We start from the raw sequence: 17,302 nt of genomic DNA, 5'->3' as shown, positions 1-17,302 counted from the left end.
GAAGGGCTTTTCAGAGCCACACAACAGGGCCGAGCTCATGAGCCGTGATTAAGAAATGATTCAGTGAAATGACCGGAGGCTCGTGCAGTGATGCTCAGACTGATTATCTGCTGCAGACTGAACTCCCTGACACACGCGCTGACACACACACACACACACACACACACACACACACACACACTGACACACACACACACACACACACACACACACACACACACTGACACACGCGCTGACACACGCGCTGACACACACACACACACACACACACACACACACACACACTGACACACACACACACACTGACACACACTGACACACACACACACACTGACACACTGACACACACTGACACACACACACACGCTGACACACACACACACACTGACACACACACACACACTGACACACACACACACACACTGACACACACGCGCTGACACACACACTGACACACACACACGCGCTGACACACACACACACACACACACTGACACACACACACACGCGCTGACACACACACACGCGCTGACACACACACTGACACACACACACACTCCCTGACACACGCGCTGACACACACACTGACACACACATTCCCTGACACACACACTGACACACACACTCCCTGACACACACACTGACACACACACACACACACACACTGACACACGCGCTGACACACACTGACACACACACACACACACACTGACACACACACTCCCTGACACAGACACTGACACACACTCCCTGACACACACGATGACACACACACACACACATGCAGACACACACACACACATGCTGACACACACTCTTACACACATGTTGACACACTCCCTGCACACACATGCAGACACACACACTGACACACACGCTTACACTTCATATCTGTGAGATTTATGTCAACCTTCAAAACAAGCTTTTCATCACACTCCATTCCACTGGGGAGAATTTTCTCACAACTGTGTTCGTGTTTTATTTATTTATTTCATTTTTTGATAATTTTTTAACCTCATCCTGACCTTTTTCTCAATGTGTTTGTGTCTCTGCAAACAGTTATATGCAAATGAATGTGGTTAATAAATCAAATAAATGAATAAACTTTTACTCTAAATGTAATGTGCTATTTTTGTTCATTTGTGATATTGGTTGTGCTTGCCAAACATTTTTTTTTAATGAAAAAGTACAAACTGAGGTTCTTAAGGACAAATGATGGAATTAAAGTAATTAATCATTCATACGTACACCTGGACATTCACTGAAATTTGGGTTAAATGTTCTGCTCTAGCATTCAGATGACTGTTACCCCAAAATAGGCCACCCATACTGGACAATGCCCAGCCTCAGTGCCCGCCCTGAGGCAAATCCCAGTAGCCTTACTAGCACAAAACATCACAACCTCGTTTTGTTTGTGTAAGGTTGTACAAGGTCTTTGTGTTCAGCAAAACCGCAGCTAGGTTTTCTTTGCTTTTTTTTTAAACCACCCCCATACTACAACATTCAGGCTACATTGTAAATTGGTCCAAAGCACGCTCTCAAAGATGTTTTTGACCCAAACAATAGCAAGAACACCATGTTCACAATGAACTTTTTTTTTTCCCACTTCCCACAACGTAAAAAAACAAAGCTTTTTAAATAATGTTTGGTGAGCAGGGAGAGGGCAAGTACTTTCATGACTGTTCTGAACAATTAACAATCATGCAAATTCTAATAAATTAGCATTTGATTCCTAGCGTTAGCCGATTTGTTTTTAATTGAGTGTGACTCATGGTGGCTGCTCCGTCCGTATTCACAACAAGCAGCATCATCTTAGCTGTCAATTATTATCTCTTACTTATGAAAAAAAGATATCACATTATTCCAACGAAAATAATCTAATGTGAAACACACAAAACAAATACAGTCAGCGGTGCTTTCACAGAAACATGAACCAGCTGCCTCTGAGTAAACCAGGAGAAGAGCAGATACGAATGTTAATCACAAAGAAAAAAGTTTTTGGAGATCCGCAGCTGTCATGGCAACCAGCCACCACGGTTTTCCAGCGTGTTCCATCAGCCTTCCAGGAGGAGAGAACAGTGGGAATGGGCCCGCCTCACTGCTCATATCCCCGAACACATCACAGGCTCCAACTGGCTCAAGTCAACCCCAAGTCAAATACTTGTGGGTACACACACACACACACACACACACACACACACACATACACACACACACACACACATACAAACATACACACACACACACACATATACATACGCGCACACACACACACACCCACACACACACACACACACACATACCCACACACACACACACACTAACTGACCCAGTTCTTCCACAGCCTCAGTGCAATTGCAGTATCCAGACAATGCCTGATGGGAAAGGCCACACAATGATAACTCATTTACAGAACCCCAGGACGGCTCCACACTCGTATCTCACCAGAGACACGGACAGCCTTTCTTCTCCATTCTCCGCTGTGTTTTTCCCCCGCATCTTCCCCCGGAGGAAACGCATTACTGAGTACAGGGGGAAGCGCCAATCAGGACGGCGTGCGGGTTAGAGAGACCTGTTGATTTCCATCGGCCTGTGAATCCATACGCAGTGCGTAAAAGAGCTGGGGCACGTTCAAGATCGGGGAAACGTTTCGCCGCGGTCTCTCCGCGTTGAACGATACGCTTCGACGCAACGTTCTGCTGTGAGGTGCGTTTGTTCCCGTTTGCTGGGTGTGTCGGGGGTGCAGGCGGAATCAATAATGACGTAGGCCTACGCTTTGAAGCCCGGAGAACGCCTTCTCAGACGCCGTAGGAGCAAACCGTACCTACATCAGTCAGTCCACCCACAGTTTGAAACGGGATGTTCGACGCGCCACCGTTTCTGTTGAAAATAATATTTTGCTATGTTTTGATGGGGCTGAGTGTGGCCCAGGCGCTGGGTTCTGAGAAGCAGGAAAGCGTGGTTCTGACGGACCTCCGGCTGGCGACCCACACAGGAATAAAAACTCAGCGGAGACGTGCAAATGGAGCAGTAAACTGCATTGATAAAAAAAAAAATCAATTTTTTGGCCCGTAATTAGCAGGATGAATTCAACCTCATTTGAAGAGGCCAGGCAATAGAAAGACACGGACGGGTTCACACCTGCGTCTCTGCATAGATCATACGCAAAATAAACACGGATGGGTTCACACCTGCGTCTCTGCATAGATCATACGCAAAATAAACACGGATGGGTTCACACCTGCGTCTCTGCATAGATCATACGCAAAATAAACACGGATGGGTTCACACCTGCATCTCTACATCATACGCAAAATAAACACGGATGGGTTCACACGGGCGTCTCTGCATAGATCATACGCAAAATAAACACGGATGGGTTCACACCTGCGTCTCTGCGTAGATCATACGCAAAATAAACACGGATGGGTTCACACGGGCGTCTCTGCATAGATCATACGCAAAATGACCAGCAGTGAGACTTCAGGTAGATCGAGGTGAGGAATATACTTGACCTATTGTCTCAGTTTATTTGCAGAAGTAGAAGAGGCTAAAGTGACAAATTAAGAAAAGATTTTGGTTTAGTTGATGCTTTTAGCCAAATCCGACTTACAGTTGATTAGACTAAGCAGGGGACAATCCCCCCTGGAGCAATGTGCGGTCAAGGGCCCAACAGCTGTGCAGATACTTACTGTGGCTACACCGGGGCTCGAACCACCAACGTGCCGGGTCCCATTCGTACACCTTAACCACGAGGCAACAGGCTACCCTATTTATGTGCATGCCGAGACTATGCATTCTGTTGCTAAAAAGACGGAAGAAGAAAACCCATTTATATCACGTGAACAGCAGGACTTCAACAGACATTGCTTTCTCCTTCCATTAATCCGTCAGAATTTCCGGAGAATTCCGGGGCAACGGCGTTCCCCGCGTCTCACAGAACAATTTTCCCCGCTCGTCGGAAGAACCCCCCGCGTCGAGCCGTCTCTCCCCCCAACCCCGTGGTCCATCATGCATCATAAACACCCGCCAGCACGGCGCCAGTAGACAAGAGTCAGCCAGCCAGGGCAATGGATTCCGCTCCTCCCAGAATGCTTTGCGTGCGCGACTTACCCACAGGTAGCCTTGGGGCAGGGACGTGCTGGCAGCCGAGAAGCCGAGGAGAGCGCACTGGACCGGGTTGTGCAGCGCGGCTTCCAGCTAAACAGGGGCAAAACAAAACATTCAATTAACCACTGGCGTCATCTTGCATTTCCAACGCTAATGTACCTGCTGTATGGGCTATAATGCTAGCTCTGCTAATGTACCGGCTGTATGGGCTATAATGCTAGCTGTGCTAATGTACCTGCTGTATGGGCTATAAGGCTAGCTGTGCTAATGTACCTGCTGTATGGGCTATAAGGCTAGCTGTGCTAATGGACCTGCTGTATGGGCTATAACGCTAGCTGTGCTAATGCACCGGCTGTATGAGCTATAATGCTAGCTGTGCTAATGTACCTGCTGTATGGGCTATAACGCTAGCTGTGCTAATGTACCTGCTGTATGGGCTATAATGCTAGCTCTGCTAATGTACCGGCTGTATGGGCTATAAGGCTAGCTGTGCTAATGCACCGGCTGTATGGGCTATAAGGCTAGCTGTGCTAATGTACCTGCTGTATGGGCTATAAGGCTAGCTGTGCTAATGGACCTGCTGTATGGGCTATAACGCTAGCTGTGCTAATGTACCTGCTGTATGGGCTATAAGGCTAGCTGTGCTAATGGACCGGCTGTATGGGCTATAAGGCTAGCTGTGCTAATGTACCTGCTGTATGGGCTATAAGGCTAGCTGTGCTAATGCACCTGCTGTATGGGCTATAATGCTAGCTGTGCTAATGCACCTGCTGTATGGGCTATAATGCTAGCTGTGCTAATGCTCCTGCTGTATGGGCTATAAGGCTAGCTGCTGGATCTCTGTCAGGTAGACGGCCAGGTACGGTCTGCCCGGGGGGAGAGGGCAGTGGTAATGAGCCATTTCTAACATTAAGCACTGAGGGTTACTGATAAAACAGAAAGCAGGCTTGGCAGAACCTTATTTACTGTAAGTAAACTGACTGAGAATATTACCGCTTGTAAATAAAAAAATGGCCTTAAGTAAACAAAAAGCTAGACAATTACCTCCTCACATAAAAGCAGTCCGGATCATGTGTTATCACGGACAGCCACGCTTATTTTATACTGACCAGAACAACACTGTCATTCTGTAAGAAGGACCTTGGGGATGAAACGCACCATCATGAATCGTCACAAGCCATTGTGTTTGATGTTGGCAGCCTGCTCTGGCACCAGGCTCGTCAAGAGATTATTTGCCAAAAACACGAGATCATCCAGTCGGTTAGAGGCGAACGCTGCACGTTTTTTTTTTCTTCTGGTGCATCACGCTGACGAGCAAACACACTCTACTTGAAGAGAAGTGGCAGGAATGCAGGGGAATTTGGGCGCTAGCTGTGCGATGAGAGAATCTCCCCCAGGCCGCAGAAGGACTCTGGTCAGCCCGGGAAGAGACAGAGCCTTCTCACAGGCACGCTCGTCTCCCGCTGCAGGGCCTTCATCAGCCAGGAAAATTATTCTGCTTCAAAATTCAATACCCGACTGGATTTGCACCAAGGGGTTATTCAGAGACAAGAGGACACTTCTTGAAAACACTGAAAGATTTTCAGTGCACATATATGTTATCAAAATTGTTTCGTTTTTTTTTTTTTTACAATTATAACAATTGAAAACATTGTTTCCCTATTGCAGGCGTATTCACATTACTTATCTAAATCTGTCAGCCCAAGTGCCGACCTATCAGATTACAGCCTGTGCGATATTCCCTGACATCTGGACCACTTAAAATTCAGCAGTCATGTCAGTGAAATAATTGGCTCAGCCAAGGACCAAATCACAAGAGGAGTAGCCTTACCCCCCCCCCCTCACTAACAGGCGTACGACTTTACCATCACACAATGATGTGTTGATGGACTTGCCATTATGTCTATTGAATATGCGCCCGCCCCCTCCCCACCGCCCATCTGACACCAATCTCCTTAAATCAATATTCCAGAAAATATGTGAAATTGTGCTTCTGACAGCACGGCTCGTGTTCTGTTCCACGGGCCCAGGCCCGGTCCCGACGCCGTACGCAGCACACACACAAGCGCTCAGAAGTGCAGCGTTAGTGCCAAAAATTGATGGCCCTTGAACCGGCCTTCCCGCTCGACGATGCCGAGCTCACACTTCACCGGGAGCTTGTTTGCCCGGCGTGGGGAAAAACACATCGGTCGCTCTCCGCCCTGCGGCTACGCAGCGCGACGCCGGTCCACTCGCTCCGTCTGACCGTTACACGATTAATGAGCTGAGCGGGCCTGGCGTTGATTTGATTACTCTTTTACATCTGTAAGCGCTCGTTTTGTCAGCTCCAGATTGTTTGCGTTTGCTCAGTCTGGTTGCGAGGCAAAGGTAGCGCTAAAACAAAGAGGCTGTAACTAATGTTCGGTGATTAATAAAACCAGAGGGCTTTTCATGTTTCATATTTCACATTTCACGTAGTGTGCTGTATAACATTATTTTGACAATTCCTCTGAAAGAAGGATAGTACTACACGCCTTTATTAAACACGACAACTGGGATGAGATAATAGGCAATTGGTAATTAAAATTTTACATGCATAAATTTTCACAGTGCATTCCAAAATGTTTGACACAAAAGAGGACACTCAGGCATTTCTTAAAGTATTCATTTGAACATTCGCCTAAAGTATAATGAACAAGCTAACCCCTTAAAGAATGCATTAACAGCTCAGTTCTCTGGGTAGCAGTATCTATCCAATGGTGCAAATCTTAGTCTGTCTTAGTGTATATTCACTCACATGATGTAATATGTGTGTGTGTGTGTGTGTGTGTGTGTGTGTGTGCGTGTGCATGTGCGTGTGCGTGTGCGTGTGTGTGTGTGTGTGTGTGTGTGTGTGTGTCCCGTTTCAGGTTTTTCCACTGCTCTGAGAATGAGAAAAGTAGCGGTTTCAAAACAGCTTATAATGTTGATACTTTCAACGGGAGCGATGACATCAGATTAGCAGAGCTGTTGTTGTTGTGATGAACGGGTTTGGAGTTATGCGGAGCTTGTTACCCACGATGCTCAGGGCCAATCGCTGCCTTCGGGGGCTGATGTCAGCGGCGCTAACGTTAGCGCATGAATCACAAAGCTCTGTGAACTCCCTGTTAAAGCACAGCTTATTCCCACCGAAGCCACGTTCACAAGACAGAGCACCACAAGTGAGCTGGAAGTGAAAACTGGAACAGCACCGCCCCCCAGCTCCCAAATATGCCTGACCCTCCCCAGCCTCCCCCTCCAGGTAGAACTGCATAAACAGACAACTTCATTGCTGCCATGTCTGTACCAGCACCTAGGGATGGAATGTTCTAGAAGAGAATTCCCCCCCCCCCCCTAACTCCCCCCCTGCCACTCTCCCCCCTCCCCAGAAACAGCCCAGCTCCCCAGGGAGACAGAAACAGTAAGGAACAGCAGCGAGGATTGTGGGAATCACTCAAGGTCTCGGAACTATACCTTCCTCTACGCTCCTCAACGCACTCGTCCCTGGGTTTGATTTGCACTTTATTGTACGTCACTCTGGATAAGAGCGTCTGCTATGACTGTGAGGGTTTCAGTGAATGAGCGAAACTGCCGGAGCTTCCCCCTCCGATACCCCTCTTACCCGGATCACGGGGGGACCCCCAAAAGGGGGGGGCCCGTGACAGGACAGAGGAGACATTGGGGAGGTGATAAACACAGTGGAGGGATGACAGACAGAGGGCTCCACCTGCAGACAGGTGCACAGGAGAGCTAGCGCCTTCGTCAACGGAAAACGGCGGGTGTCCGACCCCTTTTCCCCAGAACCTTCCGCAGCTCCTGCCCCCGGCGTCTGTCCCACCGCGCAGGGGGTGGCGACAGGATGTTTTTGGAGGAGTGCCGTTTGTCAGGCGGACAACTACAGACGGACAGCTGCTTGGCGGCGGCGTCGGGTGGCGGAGTGTCTTTTAACGTTGCCCCGGCGCAAAGCGAGCATCAATCACCCGTAATTTATCGCCGTGGTCACCCGGCGCCTCCCCGTCTGCCGCGGGGAGAGCGTAAACACAAACAGTCGCGGAAATGACAGCCGCCAGATCATTATACCGGCCCATCTGTCCGGCGAGAGAGAGCGCCCCACCCCCACGCCCCCCCCCCCGCGCCGCCACTCCTCTCCCGACCCGCACGGCGAACGCCTCTCGCCCTTCTCTCTTCTCTCTCTCACTCTCTCAAGAGTTCTCAAGGTTTCGTTTCTTCCCTCTCCGTCTCTTCCTTTCTTGCTCTCGCTCCTTCAAACCTGTCTCTCGCGTCTCCCTCTCTCGCCCTCTCCCTCTCTCTCTCAAACTCACCCCACCTTCACAGCGAAAGAAAAAAAACGACATATTTTGTCATTTGGTAATGAAGCGACGGCCCGTGGTTCGACGCGTTCGGAAACGGAAGCCCAGCGGGTTTGGAGGGAACTCGGTCGGCGGGGTTCACAGGTTTTCCGCCTGTTTTTTGGCGGTTTTAATGAATCGCTGCGAGACCTCCGCTCTCCGCTCGACATGCAGGTGCGCTCAGCCCGACTCCATTGCGGCTCCCCTGGGCTGCGCGGCACGCTACAGTGTAACATCACTTCAACAGCGCTAACGCAACACCACAGGCACAAAATGGCGGCTCAAGGGCTCCTTTTGTACTTTACCTCCCCGGGCGTTTACAGTAGCAGATGCTCCTACCCAGAGTGACTCACGATTTAAACATAAGTGGGGAAGGGAGGGGGGGGGCGTACCGTCCCAAGAGAGACACTGAGGGCGAGAATCGCTGACTCAAAATTATGCTTTGTCAAGGACCATATTGAACATTAATTCACTGTTATAAAACAAGAACAGAATGACGTGAACGAGCATTTAAGTACATTAAATGAACCACAGCAAAGTGCCAGAGACAAAAGAAGGTGTTCGGGACAGGAAACAGTGTCGTGCAGGGGCAGGCAGGGTGGAAGACCTAATTCAATGAATCAATTAATATTCAATTACACCCTTGCCCCAATAGGCTCTCCAGTCAGCCCTTAATTGCCCTTAATCTCTGCATAATGGCAAGTGGGATTTTCTGTGAGTGAGTTCCTGTTTCTCCTGACCATGTGACCTTGTGGCATTCACGCCTGTTTGTTCGGTCTTTATCCTGAAGGCATCTCTGTACACTCTCAGACATAAAGGCAGGAAAAGTGCCTGAAAAGGCACAAATACCCCTAACCAGAAATATCAAATTAATACCTTTTTTGCTTGGAACATTACTGCAGTTTCGGCCGACATTTTGAAAGTGTGATCCTTGAAGAACAGAAAGGCACCTCCACTGTCACTCTCGCTAACTCGGGAGGTGTAGGTGTCCAGAAACAGCGTTCAGCGGTGCAGCAACATCGCATGGAACGGCCGAAAACGCTGTTACCGCAGAAAAACGCTGTTCTGAAGCAGACCAGAGTCAATAACCGTGAAGGCCAGTTCACACTCGCTCACGTCCAGACCAGGAGGAGAGGTGAACTCACAGGAGATGAGATTACAGCCTGCCTCTCGGAGGCAGAGGAAATACATTTCCACTGCCCGTCTCTGACTGTGGACCTCCTGGCCTGGCCTGCTGCTGCCTTCTGACGGGAGGATCTCCAGGTGAGAAGGAGGAAGGGAAATTTAATTAAATATCTTGGTTTTGCAGATGTTTGAGGATTACTACACCGACGAATATTTTATGGCACCACCACCCTGAGGAGTCCAAGAGGTAATGGTGCCCTGTAACGTAGTGCTTAAGGTGCATGACTGGGACCCGCAAGGTCAGTGGTTCAATCCCCGGTGTAGCTACAATAAGATCTGCATCCTGCATTGCTCCAGGGGTGGATAATCTCCTGCTAAGTCTAATCAACAGTCAGTCGCTTTGGATGAAAGCGTCAGCAAAATGTAATGTCATGTAATGTTACATTACTGGCATTTGGCAGACGCTCGCATCCAGAGTGACGTACAGTTGATTAGACTAAGCAGGAGACAATCCTCCCCTGGAGCAATGCAGGGTTAAGGGCCTTGCTTGCTACACCGGGATTAGAACCACCGACCTTGGGTGTCCCAGCCATTTACCACAACCACAACCGCCACGCTACACGATGTAAACCGTGTTAGTCTGAGACGGGAGCTCCGTCACAACTGTGCGTTATCCGCATAGAAATGATGTTGTCAGGCCACGGGACCCTCGGCGCACTGTTTACGCCTCGGGGCGGGAAACGTGCATTAGGCCATGCCGCGATCTGAGCCGGCCTCGCCACAGGAGCCGAAGTCACGTCGCTCAGCGATGCCGCTCAACGATGCCGCTCAACGATGCCGCTCAACGATGCCGCACTGCGTCCCTGCCGTGCCAGTCAACGCGGCAAGCTCTGTTCGCACAACATCCCCACGTGCATCCCACCGTCCAGGCAGCCTTTATTAACACTATCGTTATCGCTATTATTACTTTCTTCAACTTTATCATTGGACATTTATGTACTTTTATTTAATCTGGTTGTCTGTTTAAAACCACCGTTTCTACAAACCGGTGTCAGCCAGCGGCAGATGGGTTCCCCTACTGCGTCAGGTTCTGCTCAAGGTTTCGTCCTGTTGCCAGGGAGTTTTTCCATGGCCCTGTTGCCCTAGGCCAGGGGTCGGCAACCCTGGTCCTGGAGAGCCGCAGGGTGTGCTGGCTTTTGTCGTTACTCAGCACTTAATTGATCGATTAAAGCAGTGGATTACACAGTTAACTCGCCTCACCTGGTTTCTCGGGTCTGAATCAGTTGCTGGTATTAAGGCGAAAACAAAAACCCAGCACACCCTGCGGCTCTCCAGGACCAGGGTTGCTGACCCCTGCCCTAGGCGTACTCTTGGGGACCGGTTTCTCTGTAAAGCTGCTTTGTGACAAAAGGCCCTTTGTAAAAAGCGCTATACAAATCGATCGATTGATTGATTATTTCCATCCATCCATCCATTATCTGAACCCGCTTATCCTGAACAGGGTCGCAGGGGGGCTGGAGCCTATCCCAGCATACATTGGGCGAAAGGCAGGAATACACCCTGGACGGGTCACCAGTCCATCACAGGGCACACACACCATTCACTCACACACTCATACCTACGGGCAATTTAGACTCTCCAATCAGCCTAACCTGCATGTCTTTGGACTGTGGGAGGAAACCGGAGTACCCGGAGGAAACCCACGCAGACATGGGGAGAACATGCAAACTCCACACAGAGAGGCCCCGGCCGACGGGGATTCGAACCCAGGACCTCCTTGCTGTGAGGCGGCAGTGCTACCCACTGCACCATCCGTGCCGCCGACTGATTGATTATTTATTTTATTTTATTTATTTTTTGTTTAAAGATTTCCCTTTTAACCCCCCGTATGGGAAGCAGAGTCAGAACACGGCGGACGCCGTGGTAACCATCACACACACGACGTAATGAAATAAACGGCCGCTTCCCGCTGCGTCCCAGCTCGCTGGGGCTCTCAACAGCGCTGTTTTCCCCCATCAAAGCGCCGGCTGCCTTTGAAGCGGCGGTAGCCAATGGCGAGAGCGCGGAGACGGGGGCGCGATCGTTCGCTAACGTCGGTTCGCTCTTCAGGGGTTGGGTTTTATCTACGCGATCCCTCCGAGCGCTGTACTTCCCCCTCTGGGGCTCTCAGCGCACCTGTCCCCGGTTCTGATTCGCACTTTATTGCACGTCGCTCTGGATAAAACAAGAGTCTGCTGAGTGATGATAATGTAATGTAACGTGTAATGTAAAGACCGATGTGGTTTGCTTCATCAGCAAGGCCCAGAGATACGTTACGCTAAAACACCCGAACACGATAACGGACAGATGGTGGGACGAGACTTCGGTCCAATCAGAGCTGAGCTTCACAGAGCGGTTCTGAGGGGAGGGGAGGGTGATGCCACACCTGCATTATTTTCTTTACACATAAAGAAGAAGTTACACAAAGTTACAAAAAAAGGCAACCTTTCCTTCACACTCAAAAGACAAGCGTGTCAGGTTAAGTGTGGCTCCTGCCGTTGCCCTTGACCAAGGCACTGGCCTCAGAACTGGAGTTGGTCCCTGGGCACTGCACTGCACTGCACTGCACTGCCCTCTGCTCCTAAGTGACTAGGGTGGATCCAATGCAGAGGACACATTACCCCACGGTGGTTCAATAAAGCATATATTATCTTAAGTACTCCCAATGCCTGTCATTTGGTTAGAGAGAGCTCCTTTCAGTGGGTGTGGAACAGACGAGAGAAGGCTTTTCAGGCTGGGGTGTTGGGGAGGAGTTGGAGGGGATCAGTGGGGAAAAGTTTGAGGCATCCACACAGTAACATGTTCAGTGTTAAATCAACTCAACTGGCGAGAGTGGGATCAAATGGACTGAGTGAGAGCTGGTTTAGCACTGAACGTTTTCCTGCAGGGACACGTTCCCATCGGTTGTGTGCTTGGCATTGCAGGGCTGACTCGGATTAGCGGGAGGTAAACAGCCCGGATTAGTGCGGGCGGGAGAGGGGCGTAAAATGGCACCACTATGGACCGACCGGAGTGACATTTCAGACAGAAAGGGCAATCATTTTTATTCCCCTCTCACAAGCGCGCTGCAGAAAAATATATAAATAAAAACAGGGCTGGATTTTCGTTTACTGTTATCGGTTGCGGTTTTGTTGCACTGCATACAGTTTGTTGTCATTTGCATGTTTCAGGGAATTATTTTCTAGCGCCTCAAATATTGTTTATTCTGTTTATATTTCTCTTATTATTATTATTCCCCCATTATCATAAACCCCCCCCAAAGAAGACCTACTGTACTGCATTGTGGGATAGCCTGATAATTCCCCGGGAGGCCAGATCACTGCTGGCTGACTGGACCAGCAGTGTTGACGGTTCTTTCTTGCTCTGTGAAATCAGCGAGTGGAAGTGAGTGAAAGCTGGCACAAGGCTGCAGGAGGCAGGAGAGCGCTCTTCATTGAGATTCTGTAAGCAGCTGAAGGGGTATGAAAGAACAAGCCCAGCGCTAATCACAATGCACAATGTGCACCTTCAGATTACTCCTATTCACACTTATTCTGCCACACTGCTAAATGCCATTTTTAGACAGAATAGTGTATGCTATTCTACGCATATGAAATGCATCACACAAACTGTTTTTAAATGGCCGGTTAGCTTGCAGAAATACCGTATCTAAAAATACACATGGATTTTATTATTATTATTATTTGTAGTAGTAGTAGTATTAGTAGTATTGTCAGTCTCACAATCCCACTCGACTTGCTTCACTGTCAACACAATTTGCGGTAATAGAGGGCAGGTCACGGAAACATCTGCAGTGCCCGTCTCCCATATGAAGGATAATATATTTAGCAGACATTTCAGGGAAAACTGCACAAATTATATTTGCAAACGTTATGAATTCATAATGCAAAAGTCTGCCAAGGGATACACACCGTACACAAGCCATTACGATCAGGCAAATTCTCGCATATTTGCAGGAAAAATACAACTACAGAGGAAAGAAGCGTCACGCCAATGTCCAAATCAAATCTGCCCACAAGAAATGCTTATGAATAACGAGAGCAGCCGTCCAGTTCGTTTGAGTGAGCGGAGCAACGGGGATAGAGCCAAAATGGAGGACCGATCCGGAATGGAGGACGGAGCCGAAATGGAGGACGGAGCCGGGGGGTACAGTAAGTCTATGGAACTTATGGAAGTAATCAGTAAGTGTGCAGGCTCTGCGTGGTACAGTATAATTCCTGCTTGTGACACGACTGCAGGCATACACACTGGTTATCAAGCAGTTTACACACCCGGCCCCCACACACACACACACACACACACACACACTCCCCCAACGTCACACTGGAGGGTGGCAGAATTACGTGAGAGTCATTTCGCATCTCCAGAAATTGCAGTGTGCAGTTTCTTCTCCCAAGACACCACGCATGTAGGCACACTGACTCATCCACCCCCCCACCCCCTCTCCCAGTGCCATGCAGATTACAGCATCCCTGCGTGGGAGTCCAAGTCTCCTGTTGTCACACACCCCTCCATTACAGCCCCGTGACTCAGGTCTGTGCTTGAACCCCGTCCCGCTGGTGAGACGAATAGAGAGTGTGACCCCCCCGGACTCCCCCCTACCCCGTCCTCACAGCGGATACACTCTCAGAAATAAAGGTACAAAAAGTGCCTAAAAAGGTAGGAACACTTGTCGCTGGGGCGGTCGGTACCCCATACAATATGTACATACAATTGTAGCCCTAGCCAGCAATATATAATTAAATTGTTCCTTTTTTTTTTTTTGCTTGGAAAACGTACTCCTTTGTACCCAAAGAGAACATAACGGTACTTTCAAGGTACATTTAGGAAATTTGATCCTGGAAGAACAGAACTGTACCTCCACTGTCGCTTTATTCCTGAGCGTGTGCGTGGCTACGCCTTCGCCGTCAGACACAACCCACAGGTGGAGCGTCCGCGCGTTTCCCCCGCGCACGGTTCATCCACTCTCCCACGCTCCTATAGACCGGGAGGACAACACTCCCCCCACCCCGTGCACACAAACGCCTCCCCTCTCCGCAGCCGTGTCTCCCAAAACTCGATTCTGCACCCTTTTCAGCTGCGTCCAGGACACCCCCTGCTCTGGCTGCAGATAACGTGGCGCGCACACAGCCCTGCTCTCTCATCTGTAACCATCGCACTACTTTTTACACAAGGCATACTGCTGCCGCTCTGGGCCTTTATCACGGAGAGACGGTGCCCGGCAGAGCTTGGCCGGAGTCCACCCTGTTTATAAACGCGGACGAACGAGTGACAGCGTAATTAACGGAGGGGAACAAAAGACAGGGAGCGTGGCGGAGAGTGAGAGTGAGGGAGAGGGAGAGAGAGAGAGAGAGAGAGAGAGAGAGCAAGAAAGGGCGACAGAGTGTGTGTGAGAGAGAGAGAGAGAGAGAGAGAGAGAGAGTGAGAGAGAGAGAGCAAGAAACGGCGAGAGTGTGAGAGAGCGAGAGAGAGAGCGAGAGAGAGAGAGAGAGCAAGAAAGGGCGACAGAGTGTGTGTGAGAGAGAGAGAGAGAGAGAGAGAGTGAGAGAGAGAGAGCAAGAAACGGCGAGAGTGTGAGAGAGCGAGAGAGAGAGTGAGAGAGAATGAGAGAGAGAGAGGGAGAGAGAGTGTGAGAGAGCGAGAGAGAGAGAGAGTGAGAGAGAGAGAGGGAGAGCGAGAGAGAAAGAGAGAGAGAGAGAGAGAGAGAGAGAGAGTGAGAGTGAGTAAGAGAGAGAGATCAGGCCAAGTGCGGATGTTGTTTTTTAATTGATACGGTCGTCTCTCTGTGGAGGAGAATGGGCCAGCAGCCTGGTGCAGCGTGGCTGAGGCTCTGCGGTGGCAGCCGCTGTGTTTGAGCAGCAGCAGTCCACAGTGACGGACACGTGTGAGCGGAGCGCACAGCGCAGAAACGCGGGGCACGAGAGGCCGCCCTCCCCGGTCCCGGACTCTCTGCGCTCAGCTTATTATCGCGCCGGCGCACGGGCCCGGTCTGACGTGAGAGAGCGGGGCGAGGGCCGCTGCCGGTAATTAGCACGTAACTGTCAAAAGGACGGATCAGCCCCGCCAAAATGACCGAGCTGTGGGGAGGCAGCGCCACACACGCACACACAACCGCACACACTCGCACACACACGCACGCACACGCACACACAACCGCACACACTCGCACACACAACCGCACACACTCGCACACACACGCACGCACAACCGCACACACTCGCACACACACGCACGCACAACCACGCCACGCAAACACCGCAATGACCGAGCTGTGGGGAGGCAGGGCAGGCAGCGCCGCACACGCACACACAACCGCACACAACCGCACACACACTCGCACACACACACACACACACACACACACACAACCGCACCGCGCAAACACCACAACGACCGAGCCGTGGGGAGGCAGCGCGACACACGCACACACAGCCGCACCGCGCAAACACCGCAAAGGCCACACTGCCCTCTACTGTCCGGAAGAGTGAATGCGCGCAGGAGGGGAGCTGAAGATGGAGGAGCCACGGTGGGATAAGTTACGGCTCAATATCACCGCCATTACAGGCCGAACTCATCAGCGACATGCCAGGCTTTTTCCGTGAACACTAACACTATTCAGCGCTACCTGGAAGGTCTTTGCTATTTTATTTTTAGGTTTCTCCGGGTTATTCCAAACGCTCGCTGGCGGAGCAGAATGAGGTTGTGGTAAAAATGAAATGAAACGGGCTGAAAACCAGGTGGTTTCCGGTTCGGATCCCCTGAGGAGCCCTGTCATCTCACCCTGCGGTAAGGTCCTTAACCTGGATCGCTTCAGTAATATTTAATATTTCCAGATGAATAAATGGATAAGACAAAAAAAAAGTCATATCTCCCTAGAAGTGGATATCTACCAAGCAAATACAAATATTTTCCTTTTTTTAATTAAATTTATTCAATTAATATCTGAAAAAACTAATTATTTCCCCAGATATTAACATTTTGACCATGACCAATGGAGAATTGCAACGGTGATTTCATAGGTTGTGCATTATCCTGTATTGCTGTGTACACCTTAATCCAATTAGGCCACGGCAAATCAACATTCACCTCTAGAGTCAGTGCCAGATCTGAGCAGAATAAAGCAGTAAACCCCTCTGCCTTCGTCTAGAGGACACATAAAAGACTGAGAGTTACAGGGGTATGTGTGAAATGGCTCATTACCAAGGCTGAGTCTCTCCCTCTCTCCCTTTCTGTCTCTCCCTGTCTCTCTCTGTCTCTTTCTCCCTCTCTCTCCCTCTCTCCCTCCCTCTGTCTCTTTCTCCCTCTCTCTCTCTGTCCCGGTCTCTCTCCCCCTCTCTCTCTCTCCCTCTCTTGCTCTCTCAGTCTCTTTCTGTCCCTGTCTCTCTGTCTCTCTTTCATTCTCTCTCTCTCCCTCCCTCTCTCTCTCTCCCTCTCTCCCTCCCTTGCTCTCTCAGTCTCTCTCTGTCCCTGTCTCTCTCTCTGTCTCCCTCTCCCCCCAACTCTCTCCCTCCCTCCCTCCCTCTCTCCCCCACTCTCTCCCTCTCTCTCTCCCTCTCTCCCTACCTCCCTCTCTCTCTCCTCCACTCCCTCTCTCCCTGAGATAAGGGGACGCAGCGGAACTTCCCCCCGCTGTTTTAATAACCTTGATGACATCACGATAGGGCCCTTTCCTGCTGCAGACA

General features: G+C 50.1%; 1 protein-coding gene across 9 annotated transcripts in view; it reads right to left on the bottom strand.

The window, feature by feature from the left end:
* Positions 1–17,302, bottom strand: part of arhgef10lb (Rho guanine nucleotide exchange factor (GEF) 10-like b) — a 131,079-nt gene that overhangs the window by 22,869 nt on the left and 90,908 nt on the right. For all 9 annotated transcript variants that reach the window (XM_061257622.1, XM_061257626.1, XM_061257625.1 and 6 more), the window contains one exon: positions 4,114–4,200. In XM_061257622.1, the coding sequence (XP_061113606.1) occupies positions 4,114–4,200 (87 nt within the window). The remainder of the gene's footprint in view (positions 1–4,113; positions 4,201–17,302) is intronic.

Source organism: Conger conger, chromosome 10 (assembly GCF_963514075.1).
Source record: "Conger conger chromosome 10, fConCon1.1, whole genome shotgun sequence".
Taxonomy (NCBI): Eukaryota; Metazoa; Chordata; class Actinopteri; order Anguilliformes; family Congridae; genus Conger; species Conger conger.
Note: the sequence above shows the minus strand (reverse complement) of the source record. Positions and strands in the feature narration are given on the sequence as shown.